Raw genomic sequence first — 13,430 nt, forward strand, 5'->3', positions numbered from 1 at the left:
TGCTAAATTTCTGGAACAAAAGCTGGAAACCGCTTGTAGTTTAAAAAAACCCTGAAAATTCAATCAATCAGCTAAATTTCCTTTTAATCCTATAAATTTCTTGAATAGTTCATGTTAACAGTGGAAAAGGATAGCCTTGAAAAAGGAAAGTTGCACATAATCCCCAATCTTTATTTTTTTAAGCTTTTAGCATAAATCTCATCCTTTAAAAATGTATTATGTGTTGGCTAACAAGTAGCAACACTGATTTTGAGTTTCATGTCTTCTTTTCACTCTTTGCTACTGATGCAAATAAGCAAGGAAATAGCCCCAAAATGTCCAGTGACAGATACAGACAAGAAAGGAGAGTGAATTTTTACAAATTCCATTATCTGTTCAAACTAGATAGTAGCTTTAAGCTACGAAAATTTAAAACCATACTAAGACTTTTGGGACACCCCATATTTAGCCTAAGATACTAAAGATGTTATCACAGGAAACAAACATTGGAATTTTAAATCTATGCTATTCAGTTGGGATGGATTAAAAATATACCAAATATCCAGGTTTGCAGAGAGTCAAATTGTGTGTACAATCTAGCCAACAGCCCAAGTTATGGAATGTTAAACATTCTGTTTTTACTCTATCTGCAGGGGGAAAAATACCCCAACAAAAAAAACAAAGCCTAAATCATAGCATTATGGAGCCATACATATATATATATATATCTATATATATCTATATATATATAGATATATATATATTTGGTGATGGAAAGGAAGAAACAATAGAGCTACTGTTTGTGCTATGGTTAATCAACTCTGAAAAAATTATTTTTAATATCTTGCTTCTGCTTATCTCTACATGTTTAAGTCCTTTGGAAATAAAAGAAGGGCAGTCACTTCAAGGATCCAGGATGCAAGACAAGATACATTAGAGTAATTCTTTTTTTTTTTTTTGATGAGGCAATTGGGGTTAAGCGACTTGCCCAGAGTCACATAGCTAGTGAGTGTTATGTTTTTGAGGCTACATTTGAACTCAGGTCCTCCTGACTTCAGGGCCAGTGCTCTATCCACTGCATCACCTAGCTGCCCCCATGAGAGTAATTCTCAGGAAGTTTCTTTCCCTTCTGTGAACAGTTGGTTTTACATTTTCAAGGAAAGAGAGAGTTTTTTCTTCCCAAAGGGAAGTTGCTACTTGCCTACTCATTGGCTGCTTAGACTATGGGGTGGACGTGGACACATCCCAAAAAAGAAAACTGGTTTCCAAATTGAGGGCTTCTGTAAGATTCTCTTCTATGTAATAACTGGGTGGGATTGTGGTCAAATCACTTAGTTTCTCTGAGCCTTGGTTCCTCATCTATAAAATGAATATAACCTGGTTGTGTGACCCTGAGCAAGTCACTCTCAGTGCTGAGAGGGACTGTAGGATACAAGTTTTGGAGCAGTTGCATTGGTAGAGGTAGTTTCCTCACTTGGGAGCTGCCAACGTCAATGAAATAACAAATCTAGTCTAAAAAAAGGGCATAGTAACACTCGCATTGTAGACAACATGGAGCCAGCCAGGGAGCCAGGAAAGCCTGGATTCAAGTCTTGTCTCTGTAATGTGCTAGCTGTATTGACTTTCTGGTTGTTCAGTTGTTTCCGACTCTTCATGACTCTAATTGGGGCTTTCTTGGCAGGGATACTGGACTGGTTTGCCATTTCCTTCTCCAGCTCATTTTACAGATGAGGAAATGGAGGCAAACAGGGTTAAGTGACTTGCCCACGGTCACACAGCTAGTGAGTGCCTGAGGCCAGATTTGAATTTAGGAAGAAGAATCTTTCTGACTCTAGGCCCAGCACTATCTGCTGTGCCACCTAGTTGCCCTTGTGACCTTGGATTGTTGACTTTGGATGTCACTTAATCCTTATTGCCTCTTAAATGAACAAATTATTGAAAAAGCATTTATTAAGTGCTGGAGATAAAGATGAGAACAATTCCCATTCTCAAGGAGCTCTCATTACAATAGGTGGAGACAACAATTATAGGTAGTCCAGCTGAAAGCCCAGGTCTCCCACTGCACCAGGGCCATCTCTAGTCATCCTGATCTATATCTGGCCACTGGACCCAGATGGTTGTGGAGGAGAAAGTGAGACTGGTGGCCTTGCACAGCCCTCCCTCACTTAAATCCAATTCAGTTGCAAGTCATGGCATCGCCTTCCTGATGTCATGGTCCTCTTAGAGAATGAAAGACAAACAACAACAAGATGGAAAGGTCCAGTGGTTCTCGAGGTGCATCCACCAGACAAATGGTAATACACTTTCTTTAGCATCATTTCTGTTGATCAAACCACATCTTTGAACTATTTGTTGGGGTCAAGAACTTTCTTTTCCAGGTCTTCAGGAGCTGTGGCTGCTGAGATGGCCAAGCACCTGCAGAGGGAGTTGCCAAGTAAGATGTCAATGGGGCAAGGGCTTGGCTGGAAGCAGAACAGGTAGCCTGTCAGGAGAGGGGAGCCCTACTGGAGTTCTTGGGTGCAGAATCCATGGTAGTGGTTTGGCCCACTTGGCATAAGCCAACTCCTATCTATCCCTCAGGACATCTCACTACTTCAGCTAGGCTGGCTTGCCTAACCTATGGCAGTTGGTTCTCAATGCTATTGTTGGTGGTATGTGAGAAGGGGGAAAGTATCTCTATAGCAGCTGCTGATGGTAAAGGTGGGTAGACCATTTTTAGGACTCTTAGGCATACAGTCTACACTAGGAATTTTGTACATAGATAATGACACATGTTTAGAGTACAAAAATCTCAAATACTTGTCCTATGTACCTGGTGGAATCCTTATGAGGAACATAAACACTATGTAAATTGTAGTTATTATTACAACCTGTGTGAACCTGGGTAAGCTACTTAACCTCTGTGGGTCTAGATTCTATGATGCTAAGTATCAGGAATGGATTAGGGTAGGGAATTTGTACTTTCTAATCATCTCCTCTATTAACTTCTTCTTCTCTGTTCCCACTGCTGCTACCTTCATCTAGGGCCTCATTACCTGGCTCATTGCAACCTCTTCCTTATGGAATTCTTTTTTTCCAACTTATTTTCATCATGACGGTCGTAGATGTCTTTTTTGACCATGTCATGTTAAAGTTCTACAGTGCCTTTTTATCATATTGCAACTCAAATTAAAACAACAGCAACAACAACAAGGCTTTGAAGCCTATTACTTAGGAAGTTTGGACTAACGTAGTCCACAATATAGTAGCATTGGAAAGCACCTAGAGCTTACTGTGTTCAACCTTCCACCCACGTAGGAATCTCTTTTAAGGCCTCCTTAATTGGTGCTGGTCAGGCCTCTGCTTGAATGCTTAGGAAGATGGGAAATAATAACTCACAAAACAATCCACTTTGGTTTTGGACAGGAGCTGAAATCTCCTTCCCTGTAACTTCCAGCTATTGGCTTTAATTCTGCCCTCTACAGCCTAAGTTCAATGCTTTTCCCATGTGATAGCCCTTCCCATATTTTTAGACAGCCGTCATGTCTCCCTTAAGCATTCTCTCTTTCAAGTCAAACATCTCCAGTTCCTTCAACTATATAACAAGCCATATGACATAGTTTTGAGTCCATTCATTATCCTAGTTAACTTCCTCTGTTCCCTTTAAAGTATGATGCTCACAATTGAACACAGAACTCTAGTTATGGTCTGACCATTGCAGAGTAAATTGGACCTGTTATTACTAGCTTTGATCTGGACGCTATACTTTCTCTCTCTCTCTTCTCTCTCTCTCTTTTTCATCTATCATCTATCTCTATCTATCTATCTATCTATCTATCTATCTTATTTTATTGAGGCAGGTAGGTAGTACAGTGAATAGACCACTGGAACTGAAGTCAGGAAGACCTGAATTCAGATCTGACCTCAGATACTCACTAGCTCTGTGACCCTGGGCAAATCATTTTAACTTCAGTCTGCCTCAGTTTCCTCATCTATAAAATGGGAATAATAATAATACCTACCTCCCCAGGGTTGTTGTGAGGATAAAATAAGATATTTCTAAAGTACTTTGTAAACCTAGAAACATATAAATGCTTTGTTTAGTCTTTTCAGTCATATCCAACTCTCCATGACCCCATTCGGAGTTTTCTTGGCAGAGATACTGGAGTTGTTTGCCATTTCCTTCTCCAGCTCATTGTACAGATGAGGAAACTGAGACAAACAGGGTTAAGTGACTTGCCCAGGATCACACAGCTAGTAAGTGTCTGAGGCTGGATTTGAACTCATGAAGATGAGTCTTCCTGACTCTAGGCCCTGTACTCTATCAACTTTGCCATCTAGCTGCCCCATATAAATGCTAGTTATTATTAATAATAATGTAGCTTGAAGTTACATTTTAGCAGCCATATTACACTGTTGACTAATATTGAGGTTCTAGTCAACAAAAATTTTTAAGTATTTTTCAGATGAACTACTATCTAAGCAGGTCTCTCCCATCTTGAACGTTTTAGGACTTGACTGGCATCAAGACTGGATTTGATCTATCTTTCTAGTCCGTCAAGTTTTTTTTGTTTTTGTTTTTTTTTGGCTAGGCAGTGGGGTTAAGTGACTTGCCCAGAGTCACACAGCTAGTAAGTGTGATGTGTCTGAGGCCGGATTTGAACTCAGGTCCTCCTGAATCCAGGGCCAGTGCTCTATCCACTGTGCCACCTAGCTGCCCCTGTCAAGATCTTTTGATGTCCTGATTCTGTCATCCAACAGATGACATCTCTTCCTCTGTTGTGTCATCTACAAATTGAATGTGTCCTCATTCAAGTCATTGATAGAGGTCAGATACTTAAAATGTGCCATTGCACTATGAACTTATTAGTCAAAGCTCTTGAGATACGACTCTTCACCCCGCTGTGAATCAGTCAGACTGGCTGTATTTCTTTGTCTTGTCCACAAATATATCTGTATCAATGAGAAGCCTTGTCAGATGCCTTCCTGGCATGTAGATGGATTAAGCATATAAATCTCCACTTCCCATCTCCTCTGCTCCTATGTGAATACTGCATTTGTCTCAGGCATAGCTACTCAAAGTTCCCTTTATACATTCAACTCTTTCCTGTTCTCCCCACTCAGACTAACAAATGCTACGGGTGTACAGAGAAAGAATCAATGAATCTCAGTATTGGGAGGTTCCTCAGAGGTCATCTGGTTCAAATTTTCTCCATTATTTTTTTTTTTACTAGTTTCTAGATTCCTAAATTCTCTATGTAACCTTTCTGGATTTATAGGAGGAAAATGGTCAATTGTGCACAGCTGTGGTGGCTAATAATCTCTCTCTCTCTCTCTCCTCCAAGATAGGTATAGCAGGATGAATGTGTTAAGATGTTAAAATGAATTGCTGGCAACGATGGTAACTTCACCAATATGCTCTTTTCCCAGTCAGTGGCAGTGGCGGTGATGGTGGTGAGAGTATCTATGATGGTATAGGATTTTATATTTATAGCAGCATTTTTTTGTGGTAGAAAAACTGGAAACAGAATAGATGCCCATTGATTGGTCAATGGCTAAACAAATTGTGGTACATGTGATGAAATATGATGAATACAGAGAAACATGGAAAGATTTACATGATCTGATGAGAGTGACGTAGACAGAGCCAAGAAAATCACACACACACACACACACACAAACAACTTTTGTTGTTCTTCAGTCATTTTCAGTGATGTCTGACTCTCCGTGACCCCATTTGGGGTTTTCTTGGCAAAAATGCTTGAGTGGTTTGTCATTTCCTTTTCCAGCTCATTTTACAGATGAGGAAACTGAGGCAAACATGGTGAAGTAACTTGCCCAGGGTCACAGCTAGTGATTGAGCCTAGATTTGAATTCAGGAAGATAAGTCTTTCGGATTCCAGGTCTGGCACTATATCCACTGTGCCACTCAGCTACCCCCTGTACAACGGACAATATAAATGGAAGAAATAAAATTAAAAGTGAATATTGCAAAATTACAAAGAACAAGCATGGCCCCAAAGAGGAAATGTGAGAAAGCAGTCCCACCTCACTTCCTTGCAGCTCTGGGAGGTTCATTAATAGATGCCCGTTGCAAATATTTTAACTGCTGATTTTTCCTTTTTTTCCCCTTTAAAAAATATTGTCATATGGGATAGCTCTCTGGGAAGGGATGGGTTTGGTGATGTAGGAAACAAAAAGTATCAGTGCAAATATATTAAAAAGGAAAAAAGAAATGTATTACTGTAAGATTTACAAAGCATTTTTTTACAAATACTAGATCATTTCATGCTCACAATAATCCTGAGAGATAGATTCTATTATTATCCCCATTTTACAGATGAGGAAACTGAAGCAGATGTTAAGTGACTTGCCAAGGGTCACACAGTTGGATTTGAATTTGAAGTTGGATTTGAACTCAGGTCTTCCCTACTCTAAGTGTAGCACTTTATCCACTTTGACACCTAGATGATGGACCTTGGCACAACTACTATAGCCTGCCCCCCCCCCATTTTCCAGATGAAGATAGTGAGGCCCAGGGGCTGAAGGCCTTGCTCAGCCAAGGTTATACAAGCAATATGTAGTGCAACAAGGATTCAAGCCTAGGTCTATTGATTCCAAATGTAGTACTCTTTCCACCACACCATTTTTTGTTTGGGGACGGAGTTTTATGGCTAGAAGAGAACTGATTTTGTTTATAGGCAGAAGGCAATGGGGCTACTAGAAAGAGAGAAATTTATGATCTGGGAGAGATAAAAATTGATGGAGCAAAGGGCAAGGGTGAATATATGCATTCTTTGAGGGTAAGGGCTATGTTGTTTTTCATCTTTTATCTCCGGTACTTAGCACAGTGCCTAGAATATGGTAGGCACTTTCTAAGGGTTTCTTGAACTGAACTGTTCAATTATCCCTGTTAGCAGAATGAGCCAGAAGAACAATGACCAGAACCCAGGCCAGTCAGACACATATTAGTGGCACAAAATTTCCATAAAAGATCCTTGGGGATCAAGCCTAAAACCCGGTCAGGGAGGATCCCTGAAGGAGGATGGGATGTATTGGGGGCCTGAAAAAAGAGCAGGTGAGATTTCCCTCATCCATGTCCCTTGGGCAGCTTTCCCTTCTCTCTCCTTCCTTTCCCATCCCGTCATTCCTACCCTTCTTCTCCACTTCACTCCTCTTTTTCCTTCTCCTATCTTCCCAACTTCCTCTCCCTGTCCTTCTCCCTTTTTCCTTCTAACATGCCCCTTCTCTCCTCCATTCCTTTCTTCCTCTTTCCCTCTGTCTTCCCTTTCCCTTCTTCACTTCTTCTCCCTCTTCCCTCTCTCTTTCCTAACTTCATTCCTTCCTCCCTCTTCTTCCCTCTCCATTTTACCTTTCCTCTTTTCCTTTTTCTTCTCTTTCCTTCTTTCCTCTCACTCCTCTCCTCTCCTTTTCTTTCCTCTCCCTTTTCTTCTCTTCCTTCTCCCTTCCCCTCTCCTGCCTCTCCTTCCAAATACCCTTTTCTTTCCCTTTCCTCCTCTCTCCTTCTCTCCCTTTATTTCCTTTCCTCCACTTCTTTCCTTCTCCTCCCTTTCCCCTCGTCTTCCTCCCTTCTTCATCTTCCTTTTCCTTTCCCACTCTTCTTTTTTCTCCTTCCTCCCCTTCCTCCCTGTCTTCTCATTCCTAACACCCTCACTGCTCTTCTTCCTTTCCCCTCCCTCTCCTTTCCTTCTTCTCCCTTTCTCTCTCTCTCCCTTCTGGATCTTCTCCTCTCCTCTCTTTCCTAGCTCCGTTCTTCTCCTGCCCCCCCTCCTCTCTCCTTCCTTTTTGGCTCTGTCTCCCTCTTCCTTCTTTCCCTTCACTCCGTCCCAGCTCCCACCTTCCTTCCCTTCTCTTCCTCCATCCCTCCCCTCCTCTTTTCTCAGCTGCTTTCCTCTCCATTCCCTCCTCCTCCCTCGTTCTTCCCTCTTCTTCTCTCTCCTTCCTTCTTGGCTCCATCTCAGCCTTCATTCTCCTCTCTCTCATCCTCCCTCTTTAGACCTCTCCCTTCTGCTCCTCCTCTGCTCCCTCCTCCACGGGAGGGGGCGGGGACTTCGGAGGCACGCCCTAAGGGGGCGTGGCTGGCACGGGGAAGGAGGAGGGAGGGAAGGACGATAACAATGGGCGTAGGCAGGGGAATCGTCCGGAAAAGCGGAAGTCCCGCCTCCCTGGAGCAGCACTTCCGGCTGTGGCTCGCAGGCTAACGGTGACTGAGCGATCGCAGCCGGGGAGGCGGAGGAGCTACGATGGTGCTGCTGGAGAGCGAGCAGGTGGGGGCCAGGGCTGGGGTCGGGCCGGGCCGGGCCGGGTGGAGACCGGGCGGGGGCAGTGAGAGGGAGTGGTGGTGGGAGGTGGGTGCAAAGAGCAGAGCCTCGCCCGGGCTTTCGGCCTGGCCCGGCCTGCTCCCCGGCGTTGGCGTCAGGGGGCCGTCTAACGGAGCCCGGGTGGGGCGGGTTGTTTTTCCAGTTCCTGACGGAGCTGACCAGGCTCTTCCAGAAGTGCCGGTCGTCGGGGAGCGTGTTCATCACCCTGAAGAAATGTAAGGAGCGTCCGCTGCCCCGCGGGGGGGGCAGGGAGCGGGGGAGCACGCACGCGGGAAACTGAGGCACGGACGTCCAGATTAGCCCAGGCTAGCCCCGCTAGAGGCCCGGCCGTGCTCCCTTGGGCCAGCCTCTTCACCTCCCTGGGCCTCCTAAGCCCGAGGTTCTCAGAATCGCGTTTTTAAACGCATAAAACAAAATACATGGGATTACGAAGACATCTGGTTATGTTTAAAGGGGAAGCGATGACCCGAGATGGACGCGCGGGCCTTGGGCAGGCCTCCCTGGGCCTCTGCACCCCAAGGCCTTCCAGCTCCAGATCCCCCGAGCGGAGGCGGCGGGGCAAGGACTGGCCAGGGTCCATCTATCCTCAGCGGCGGGAGCCGTGCTGGGGGCAGAATGGAGCACTCAACTCTGTTTGGACACGATTTCCGTTTTTGGGCCGGACCAGCATTGGTTAGCTATTGCCGAGGTGCCTAGTTTTTCAGCCACTGAAGTCCCTTCTGCACCCTGTTCTCTCAGGGCTCTTGCTTACCTTTTTCTACCTTTTCCTTTATGTTTCTATTCACAGGATGCCTGTCACCTCGGGCAGAAATTTTTATAGCCTTTATTTGGTTCTGTCATAGAAATTGAATCTCATGTTGCCATCTCCACTTCCTGGATATTGACTAAAGAATTAGGCTTCTGGCATAGTATAGGTTCATTCCTGAATTGGAATGGTATTAACTATATAACTTACAAAGATTCCATTTAGTCTTGGGATTTTTCTTTTGAAAAGAATCTGTTTTTTCTTTAATGCAGATGATGGTCGTACTAAACCCATTCCACGGAAAGGGTCTGTGGAAGGCTTTGAGCCTTCGGACAATAAGTGTTTGTTAAGAGCGACTGATGGAAAAAAGAAGATCAGCACTGTGGTGAGCAGGGACTCTGGGGAGCTAGGTGCAAGGGTGGCATATTTATATCTTAAAATTGGAAATATTCAGGATTCTGAAGGTAGGAACTGTTAGATCCATATTTCATACCTGTGATTACCTTCAAGAATTGTTCAACATTCAGTTATTCAGGGATGAGTTAGGTATGACAAATTACAATTTGGCTTGTTTCTATGCCACCTCATACTGCCTAGAGTACCAGAAAAGAAGTAGAGAGGAAGGTGAAATGATTTCCCCTTTGCTTTTCCAAAAGTTTTGTGGGGAAGTAGAGTATCAGTAATTTTTCTTGGCTCCAGGAGCAGTTAATGGAAAGATGGTACAAATACTCTTTATGCCACTACTATGACTTACCATCATCAGCTTCTCAGTGCCTAATTGATATTTCATTTGGCTGTGGCCTGTGCCCTTGTATTGCTTGTGATAAAATATAGAATTGCTCTTAATGGTTTTTTTTTCTAATAAGGGTAGAGAGTGAGGCATTATAAGAGTCAGTGAATACAGAAATACTATTTTATTTGCTGCACCAGAATCCGATTCACTTAGTTATTAGCTTACTATGTATAAAGCTCTTTTATTAACTTTCTTCTTTACTACCCTCAACACTGGCACATAAAAGACTTGGGTTAATTTGGTTCCTCTTTACCCAGTATAAAATCCTGCCTTTTTATTGGCTCTTTTGAGAATTTTCCAAAAATCAATCGAAAAGAGATGCCAGATGCTGGCTTTACCCGTTGTTTAGTGTAGTAAAGTTGGGCTGTGGGAATTCTTCAGATTTCCTTATTCCACAGTTCTTTACTCTGAGGCAAAAAGCTGCATTGCACTTTGTGGCACAGTGTTTTCCTTTTAAAGAAGAAACTGAAGGGACATGTGGGACTTTGCTTCTGAAGGCAAGTTGCATGAGAAAAGGAGTTTGTTTTGTGTAGTACCTCCATACATTTATAGACTGAGATACTTTGTTTCATATTCTACCATGAAACTGTCCATCATTAAAGACTTTAGGCATCTTTAAGACCTTTTCCCCCTCAGTCTTTAGTGAGTCAGAAAAGATCCTAATCATAAGACATTGGGAACACACCTACAAGGGGAATTGAAGGGTGAAGAGCTATTTGGTTTTTGAATATACAGGTGAGGAAAGCCTTCCCTTGCAGCATCTCCTTGCTTCCTTGACCTTAGCTAGGTACACTATTAAAACACAGCTCTATGAAGTTGGGACAGATGTTTTGAAGTTTGGGGTATGCTGCCCCCATGAGGACTTTTGATGGTTCTTGCATGAAGAGAAGAGGTAATTGATTTATTTATATTTTTTAGGTGAGCTCTAAAGAAGTGAATAAATTCCAGATGGTAAGTTTCTGATGTTCACTGGGTCTTCCCAGTTTTTTTAGTAAGTAAAATTCCAAGTTAAGTCTAGGCATCTAACTGAACTAAAATAACAAACTGGAGTTAATACTATCCTAGGAGGGGCAATTTTAATTTCCATTTTACAAATGAGGCTGCCTAATGTGAATGGTGGTATTGGACACAGAACATAGTTTCATCTCTTTTGCTTTTTTCCTGTCAGAGTCAGCTTGGGTTTGACCTATCATCCTACTAATACAGTTTTGTAAACAATGGAATGTAGGTCAAGTGCTTGGCATGACTTTAAAAAGCACTATTTTAAATGTCAACAATTATTTGCTGGCTTTGCCATAGGAATTGCATAATAACAAAATAAGGTCAGTGATTGTCTTGCCTAGGGCGAGTAGGGGATGAAAAGTTGACATAATATAAAAGCACGGGGACTGTCCTTCCCAGAACCAGAGGGAAGGTATATTCTGGTACATTCTTTCTCTCCTAACAGTTCTCTTATCTCCTTTACTGGACGACTTCCTTGTCTATGGAAGCATGGTGGCCTAATCAGGTGTGCTCCCTTTTCTACTGAAAGCTATGCCTTGTGTTTTACAGGCCTATTCTAACTTGCTGAGAGCCAATATGGATGGGCTAAAGAAGAGAGACAAGAAGAGCAAAAACAAGAAGAGCAAAGCAACACAGTGAGGGACACTTGGATTCCTGTTTTATTTCACCTTTAAACAGAACTCTGAAGACGCTTGGCTGGTGGTACTGGCTTCTCTTAGCGCTGAATGGCTTCATGTGTAGGGGAGGGGGGCATTACTTTAGTGGCAGATCATCATTCAGTTAATTTCAGGCTTAATGTTTACAGGGGCAGCTGTGATTAAAAAAGAAAAAAAGGCTTGCCCAAGTTGTATATATATATATGTATATAGCATCCACCCAGCCTCACTCCCTCTACACTTTGTAGGATACCTGACCTATGGTTTGTTGAAGTCACTTTAGAGAGCTTTGTGAACATAGCAATGTATTATTAAATCTCTTGATATACCTTTCTTGATTCCCTTTACCTGTTTTTTTTTTTTTAATCACCTTTGGTTTTGCATTATTAACCCAACTGTGTGAGGAATGAGAAAGCTTTTAGCATGTCCTCAGGGCTGATGGTGACAGAAGCTGGCAGTTCTTTGAATAGAATGTGTAGTGTTAGGGTTGCTTTTTAATACTTCTGAGGTGTTTAAGAAGTTTTTAAGTCTTGTTAATGAACGATTTAAATTAATTTAACACAATTCACTGAAAAAGTGACTATATGGTAGTTCATTTTCCAAATCCAAGAAGTACAGCTTTTAAGGTACAACTAATATCTTCAATTTAAAAATTTTCCTTGATATTAGCATTCTTTGTTTCCACTGAATATACTCAGTTCAATAGAATCTTTGAAATCCAGACCTTCAGTTGTTATACTGCCCATGTCCCCAGAAAGCAAGCTTAGAATGACAAGAAGTTAAGCTAGTTATATCTTCGGATGCTTCATTCCTCTTTTGTTAAGTATAAAAACCATATCCCAAACTCATGGCAGCTAGGTGGCCCAGTGGATAGAGTGCTGGGCCTGGAGTCAGGAAGACTTATCTTCATGAGTGCAAATCTGGCCTCAGACACTTACTTGGCTGTGTGACCTTGGGCAAGTCACTTAACCCTGTTTGCCTCAGTTTTCTCATCTGTAAAATGAGTTGGAGAAGGAAATGGCAAACCACTCTAGTATCTTTGCCAAGAAAACCCCAAATGGGGTCATGAAGAGTTGGGCATGACTGAAACAAATGAACAACAACCCAAACTCAGCAAAGCATATAGTAGAAAGAATACTGTACTTAACACACTTGGATACTTACACAAGTCAGTTAATTTCCAAGGTGCAATTTCTTCATCTATAAAGTGGAGATAAAGATAGCACCTCTTTCACATGGTTGTATTCAGTCTGAGAATAGGTGAATTGATTAGATACTATAACCTATAACCTAAAGGTTATTTCACACATCCAATCTCCAGGGATATAGGAAGAGCTAATGTGCTTTGATTTGTATGTAGATATCCTTTTTCCCCATCCCCCCTGCAAGCACAGCAGGCAGATTTATCAAAAACATTTATTAAAGTCAAAAAGTTTAGCAGCCTTCTAATATATACACTGTAAAATATTCAGTTTAAGATTTATCCAAAATTACAATGACTGTACAGCATTCTATATTACAGCATAAGCTTCTGTCTGGTTTGAACACTACTATGTACAATTCACATGTCCCATGCAATGAATTCTTCATACTTAAAACAAGATTCTGTAATAGTCATCTCTGTAACTATACAGGAATAGCATCGACACTCTGCAGAAGAAAGAAAGTCATTAATTAGAGGTGGCCATAGATAAAAACAATGGTTCAAGAAATGAAGAAGGAAAGCCTTTAGGTTCTATTTGGGAAAATAAATTTATCTGTAAGAGTGCTTTTCCAACAAAAATATGGAAAGTTAGCTGCTCACTAAATTTTTTTGGCAAGTGAAATGTCATCATTTGTTTCACACATTTCATTTCTGCCTTTAAAGGTAGTGGGGTGAGAAGGTAATATTTCTCTATTGGGACTTTAAAGCAAAGGTCAATTAGTCTCATTTT

The 13,430-nt window shown here is 42.0% G+C and overlaps 2 protein-coding genes across 3 annotated transcripts in view; one reads left to right on the forward strand and one right to left on the reverse strand.

Moving 5' to 3' along the window:
• The first annotated feature begins 8,154 nt into the window (after window positions 1-8,154).
• SRP14 (signal recognition particle 14) lies at window positions 8,155-11,834 on the forward strand. Its single transcript, XM_027870005.1, has 5 exons — window positions 8,155-8,246; window positions 8,443-8,515; window positions 9,318-9,430; window positions 10,757-10,789; window positions 11,390-11,834. The coding sequence occupies exons 1-5, from the start codon at window positions 8,223-8,225 to the stop codon at window positions 11,477-11,479; spliced, it is 333 nt and encodes a 110-aa protein (XP_027725806.1). The 5' UTR covers window positions 8,155-8,222; the 3' UTR covers window positions 11,480-11,834.
• Window positions 11,835-12,898: 1,064 nt separating this feature from the next.
• The window catches only part of EIF2AK4 (eukaryotic translation initiation factor 2 alpha kinase 4), a 105,634-nt gene continuing 105,102 nt past the window's right edge, over window positions 12,899-13,430 (reverse strand). For both annotated transcript variants that reach the window (XM_027869863.1, XM_027869864.1), the window contains one exon: window positions 12,899-13,146. In XM_027869863.1, coding sequence (XP_027725664.1) covers window positions 13,089-13,146 — 58 coding nt within the window. In that variant the 3' untranslated portion in view covers window positions 12,899-13,088. The remainder of the gene's footprint in view (window positions 13,147-13,430) is intronic.

This window comes from Vombatus ursinus, unplaced genomic scaffold (assembly GCF_900497805.2).
Source record: "Vombatus ursinus unplaced genomic scaffold, bare-nosed wombat genome assembly UNPS02014794.1, whole genome shotgun sequence".
Classification (NCBI taxonomy): Eukaryota; Metazoa; Chordata; class Mammalia; order Diprotodontia; family Vombatidae; genus Vombatus; species Vombatus ursinus.